The 6435-nt window shown below is 39.2% G+C and overlaps 1 protein-coding gene across 1 annotated transcript; it reads left to right on the top strand.

The window, feature by feature from the left end:
- Window positions 1-6041, top strand: PNN (pinin, desmosome associated protein; the record flags this gene model as incomplete). The annotated part of the gene is made up of 9 exons (XM_079699789.1): window positions 1-113; window positions 779-850; window positions 1242-1310; window positions 1673-1745; window positions 1861-1955; window positions 2119-2194; window positions 3330-3485; window positions 3563-3701; window positions 4440-6041. The coding sequence occupies 9 exons, from the start codon at window positions 1-3 to the stop codon at window positions 5888-5890; spliced, it is 2244 nt and encodes a 747-aa protein (XP_079555915.1). The 3' UTR covers window positions 5891-6041.
- Window positions 6042-6435: the final 394 nt, after the last annotated feature.

Genomic DNA, 6435 nt, shown 5'->3' on the forward strand with positions numbered 1-6435 from the left:
ATGGCGGTTGCAGTGAGAACTTTGCAGGAGCAGCTAGAAAAAGCCAAAGAGAGCTTAAAGAATGTGGATGAGAATATTCGCAAGCTCACCGGGCGGGATCCGAATGACGTGAGGTGAGGGGCGGATGGGAAATGCCGGCTCCGAGAGGCAGCCACGAAGCCGGGGACAGTTGGGGCGGGGAGGGCGGCCAGCCCTGAGAGGACTCGAACATCGAGGCCTGTTCGCGGGGCAGCCGTGGAACCCCGTCCTCGGTGAGGTGGGAATTTCCAAGGCTCCCACCGTAAGTCCTGGGGCTCAGGTGCGTGAGGAAGGAAAGCGGGGCCTGGGTGCGCCAGGATGGCTTCCCGTCCTGCGGGAAGGCCCAGACTGCCGATTCCCGCCCTCGGCCCTGCAGGCCCGGAACTGCAGCACAAAGCGTTCCTTCTCCCGGGGCCACCCGATTCGGGGCTGGCCCGGAGACCCTCCCGGGACGCGGTCCGGCCGCCTCGCGCCCCCGGCTCTTGCCCACGTGCAACTTCCTTTGGGTTGGCGAAATCCGGACCTGATTCAGGCTTGTTAATGTTGAGTGGCATCGAGGTAAATATAATTTCTGTGATACTCGTCTTGGAAAAATCAGGAAGTTAACAAAATACTTCGTTTCCTGTTTCAAAACACGTGGGTTTTGAAACCATCATCTTCGAACTTTTCTGGTTATTTTCTTTTGATGATGAACCGCACCCGTTAAAGTATTTGGTGTTATTAGAAACGATTTTTGTACTGACTTGTAAATATCTTGTAGGCCCATCCAAGCCAGATTGCTGGCCCTTTCTGGTCCTGGTGGAGGTAGAGGACGTGGTAGTTTATTGCTGAGGTAAGATTTCCTTATGATTTTAGTTCATTGCTACTTACTACACTAAGTTAACGAAACGGTTTAAACAAATTTCGTGGTCGAGCCAATGTTAGAAATGTTTGGTTTGTTTGAAGCTGTGATCAGCTGTAGTTTTCTGTAGAGTTATCCTGGAATTTCATTTGCATTCAAAACTAGATATTGAAGAATATACTAACTATACCAGTTATATGCAAACTTAATTTCATAGTTTTAAAAGAAATGCTACAAAAGCATCTTGAAGTAAATGCCCATTTAAGGTTACTTTAACTGGAAGGTTTTTTTTTAAATTGCAACTAAATTATCTTCCTTAAATGGAAATACCATTTTTCTCAAATTCCAAGTGCTTTATGTTGGCCTTTTTTTTTTTTTGCAGGCGTGGATTCTCAGATATTGGAGGAGGACCCCCAGCCAAACAGAGAGACCTTGAAGGGGCAGTCAGTAGGTATGTTAGAGGACAAGTTTCTGAAGGCATAGTTGTATGTTCCATTTTCTGAAGTAGCATACAAATATAAAAATTTAATAAATATTGTTGAATTAAGTTATATTAGAATTGAGTAGTATACTACTTACCCTGAGTCTGTTTCCTTGGTATTTGAACTGAGACAGCCAGTATCCCTCAAAACTCAATTCTTCACTAAAAATAACAGAAATTTTACCAAAGTAAAGGCCATGAGAAGAATAATATTGAGAAAATAGTTAATTTGGGTTAATTTTCTGACTTGTACTACAAAAACTTAACCAGCTTGAGACGTATAGGAGATCAGAGTTTGAATTGGTCCTTTTAAATTCATTTTCCTTTGTCAGGCTGGGCGGGGAGCGTCGGACTCGGAGAGAATCACGCCAAGAAAGCGACCCAGAGGACGATGATGTTAAGAAGGTAATTGAGATTAAAAGAACTTCATAGAGGGTGAATATAGTATTTTCACCTCGGTACATTTAAAGGAGTGCCACTGTATGCTAGTTAAATTACTGAAATTTCTTTTCTCCTGCAGCCAGCTTTGCAGTCTTCAGTTGTAGCTACCTCCAAAGAGCGCACACGGAGAGACCTTATCCAGGATCAAAATATGGATGAAAAGGGAAAGCAAAGGTATCTTAAGTATCTTTCTGGAGGAAAACAACTCTTGTCAAATAATGCAATTTTAAGAAAATTTAAGGAATTGTTCAAGTGTCTATGCTATGCTTCTTTTAGGAAATGGCAGGCTTAAATGAAGTGGAACCTTTTGAAATTGGATTTTTTTTCTGTTCTTTAGGAACCGACGAATATTTGGCTTGTTGATGGGCACCCTTCAGAAATTTAAACAAGAATCCACTGTTGCTACCGAAAGGGTATTTATGCAACTTTTCCTTTGCTTCCTTTATTTAAGCTATTAAAGTAGTTGATTAAATATTTCTTAAACACTGAAAAGTTCTCAAGATTTAACTGTAAGCTTCATAAAGTGCGTTACTGATATTTCCTAAGGAAAAAAAAAAGAGAAGAAAAAGATTTAATTGCTAGCCTAAAATGAAGCCAAGGAAAAACTTCTAAAACTTTCTCAAGTTGTTACACTGTTGACTGGTTCTTTTTGAGGTGCTGTTAAAGTAACTTAATGAACTTTGCTTTGTGGTTCAAAGGGCCTAGTCTGATTCAGGAGAACCTGGATTCTGGTTTCAGCTCTATAACAATCTCATTTTGTGGTCTTGGACATGTCTCTTCATTTCTTTAGGCCTTAGAGTGCTTTCTTTCAAACAGGAAGTTGAACTTACTAATCATCTTAATTTATTAAATAATTATAATTTCTAAGACTTACTCAGAGGCACTCCAGAAGCAACAGCATAAATTATATTCCCTGCCCTCCAGAGTTTATTTAACTGTGTCATTTTTCTGGAAGTTTTTATTTTACTAAAGCTACAAAATTGTGTCCTTGGAGTTGAACACAAGCTTATTGCTTCTCGGGAGAACTATAGTGAAAGATAACAATTCAGTTATTTTATTTCAGCTTTCATATGTTAAACTTTATTAGAAAATATAAAAACTTAAAGCATCAACGTTTGAAGAATGTCTGTAGATTTTTTTTTCCATAGATTTTTAAAAAGAGTTGACTAGTTTGTTAGTTATTTCGTTCACTAGGACATCACTTGTCTCAAATTCTTTGCTTTGGAAAGAATAACTGAAGATAACCTATAAAGACAGTACTCTTCTTTTTCAGGTTAACTTTTAGGTAAGGTTCTTTCATAAATTATGTTGGAATAAAACAGTTACTGATATTATAGCTAATGGCTTTAAACTTTAGATTTTTAAATGAAAAGGCTTCAGTCCCCATTTCCTGGAAGGGAAATTGCAGTCCACCTCAAATGCCAAGTTTGAATTAGCTGGTGTCCTGAATTGCAGATGTGAAACATGTTTGCAGACAACAGTAAAATTGTGATATTTCGCATAATCAGGATGTATAATAAGCTTTTAAAGATTATTGTTCATCTTTAGCAAAAGAGACGCCAGGAAATTGAACAGAAACTTGAAGTGCAGGCAGAAGAAGAAAGAAAGCAGGTTGAAAATGAGAGGAGAGAATTGTTTGAAGAGAGGCGTGCTAAACAGACAGAACTGCGGCTTTTGGAACAGAAGGTTGAGCTTGCGCAGCTGGTGAGTATATTTTGAAATTCTAAGATTGGTAATCCTTCATGTTGACAAAAGCGCTGACCTTTTTACCTTTTCTTTAGCAAGAAGAGTGGAATGAGCATAATGCCAAGATAATTAAATATATAAGAACTAAAACAAAGCCCCATTTGTTCTATATTCCTGGAAGAATGTGTCCAGCTACCCAAAAACTAATAGAAGAGTCACAGAGAAAAATGAATGGTAAGTGTAAATGAAGAGGTCCCTTGAAATTTCCTTAATGGGTAAGATAACACACAAATACATACGTGTTTGTTTCCTGTGACATCTGTGATTCAATAGTTAGCTTTTTAGAAAGATATTCTAAGATGCTAATGTGTTTGGAGTACAGGAGCATTTGTTTCATGATAGATATTAACTGGAAACTTGGATATTAGGTGGTGGTGCTTAATGCATGTTTATTTATTAAGCATTTGAATGAGCTTTCTCTTTTGCTTGATACTCTTAGTAGCCAGATACAAATGCTGATGAATCAAGAAAAAGTCAACATTGATGTCCATAGAGGAAGCACATATGGAAGGGTAGACACTACTAAGATGGTGATTAGATGATTTGTGTCTCCTTGGGATCAAAAAAATTAATGCATGATATGATACCATAAAACTGATTGTTTAAAAGAAGCTTTATTTTTTTTCATTCAGTATGAAGTAAAATAGCAAAAGATTATCCTGTTTTTCCATCAGTTAGATAACGTGGTGTGGTTTTGCTAATTTCTTAGTATATAGGTTTCCAGTGGATCTTTGTTTTTGTCATCTTATATCAATTTGTAATTACTTACATGCTATAATCAGTCTTTTGTCATCTCTTTACAAAAAAGACATTTAGATAAGTTCAATGACAATTTGTGACCAGGTGTCAAATTGTGATTTTGAATTTTCTAAATCATAGTAAATTTTACACGTGTAAATTTTTATCCTTTAGCTTTATTTGAAGGTAGACGCATCGAATTTGCAGAACAAATAAATAAAATGGAGGCTAGGCCTAGAAGACAATCAATGAAGGAAAAAGAGCATCAGGTGGTGCGTAATGAAGAACAGAAGTCGGAACAAGAAGAGGGTAAGGTGGCTCAGCGAGAGGAAGAGTTGGAGGAGACAGGTAATCAGCACAATGATGTAGAAATAGAGGAAGCAGGAGAGGAAGAGGAAAAGGAGATAGGTATAGTTCATAGTGATGCAGAGAAAGAACAGGAGGAGGAGGAACAGAAGCAGGAAATGGAAGTTAAGCTGGAGGAGGAAACTGAGGTAAGGGAAAGTGAGAAGCAGCAGGATAGTCAGCCTGAAGAAGTTATGGATGTGCTGGAGATGGTCGAGAGTGTCAAAAATGTAATTGCTGAGCAGGAGGTAATGGAAATCAACCAAGTTGAAAGCATAGAACCTTCAGAAAATGAAACTAGCAAAGAATTGGAGCCAGAGATGGAATTTGAAGTTGAGCCAGATAAAGAATGTAAATCTCTTTCTCCTGCAAAAGAGAATGCTAGTGCTCTAGAAATGGAAAATGAGCCTGAGGAAAAGGAAGAAAAAGAATCTGAGCCCCAGCCTGAGCCTGTGGCTCATCCTCAATCCCTGCCTCTGCCTCTGCCTCTGCCTCTGCCTCTGCCTCTGCCTCTGCCCCAGCCCCACTCCCACTCCCACTCCCACTCCCATTCCCATTCCCACTCTCACTCCCACTCCCACTCCCACTCCCAGTCCCAACCAGTACTCCAGCCCCAATCTCTCTCTCAGCCTGAGACTTTGCCATTAGCTGTTTCACAGCCACCACCTCAGGTTATTCAGGAGCAAGGGCATTTACCACCTGAGAGGAAGGAGTTTCCTGTAGAATCTGTAAAACTCACTGAGGTGATGGTAGAACCAGTCTTGACAGTACATTCAGAGAGCAAGAGCAAAACCAAAACGAGGAGCAGAAGTAGAGGTCGAGCTAGAAATAAAACCAGCAAGAGTAGAAGTCGAAGCAGTAGCAGTAGTAGTTCTAGTAGCAGTTCAACCAGTAGCAGCAGTGGAAGCAGTTCCAGCAGTGGCAGTAGCAGTAGTCGAAGCAGTTCCAGTAGCAGCTCCAGTACAAGTGGCAGCAGCAGTAGAGACAGTAGCAGCAGCACCACTAGTAGTAGTGAGAGTAGAAGTCGGAGTAGGGGTCGGGGACATAACAGAGATAGAAAGCACAGAAGGAGCGTGGATCGGAAGCGAAGGGATGCTTCAGGACTAGAAAGAAGTCACAAATCTTCAAAAGGAGGTAGTAGTAGAGATACAAAAGGATCAAAGGATAAGAATTCCCGGTCTGACAGAAAGAGGTCTATATCAGAGAGTAGTCGATCAGGCAAAAGATCTTCAAGAAGTGAAAGAGACCGAAAATCAGACAGGAAAGACAAAAGGCGTTAATGGAAGAAGCCAGGCTTTCTTAGCCTATTCTTTGCAGCAGAAGATTTCTTGATGAGTAAAAGGATTACCTTTCCTTGTAAGGAGAATGCTGCCTTAAGAATTGCATGTTGTAAAAATTTTTTTGGAAAATACAGACTGTTTGTTTACCAGACATTCTTGTACTTTTGCATAATTTTGTAAGAGTTATTTATCAAAATTATGTGAGGTTCCAAAATATGTAAAAACAATAATAATAAAAAAATTAACATCCCTTGTCATCTTTTTTAAATATCCTATACTCTTCAGTAAGAATCTGTATATTTTAATAGGTAAATCTTTAAGTCTGTTCCTCTGTATCATACATTGCTTTTGTAGAAATAAATGTGCATTTCTTTCATTAGTTTTGGGATGTCCTCGTTGACGCTTGTATAATAAGTATTCTCTTGATATCATTTTCAGCTTTTATCACTAGATATTGAACGTGATTAGAATGTTTTTGAAGGTTTCCTCACATTTATTTGCCTTAGACAATTATTTTGAGTTGTCAAAGTCAGATCTTTGCAGCT

The sequence above is a fragment of the Hyperoodon ampullatus genome (assembly GCF_949752795.1).
Source record: "Hyperoodon ampullatus genome assembly, chromosome: 3".
Classification (NCBI taxonomy): Eukaryota; Metazoa; Chordata; class Mammalia; order Artiodactyla; family Ziphiidae; genus Hyperoodon; species Hyperoodon ampullatus.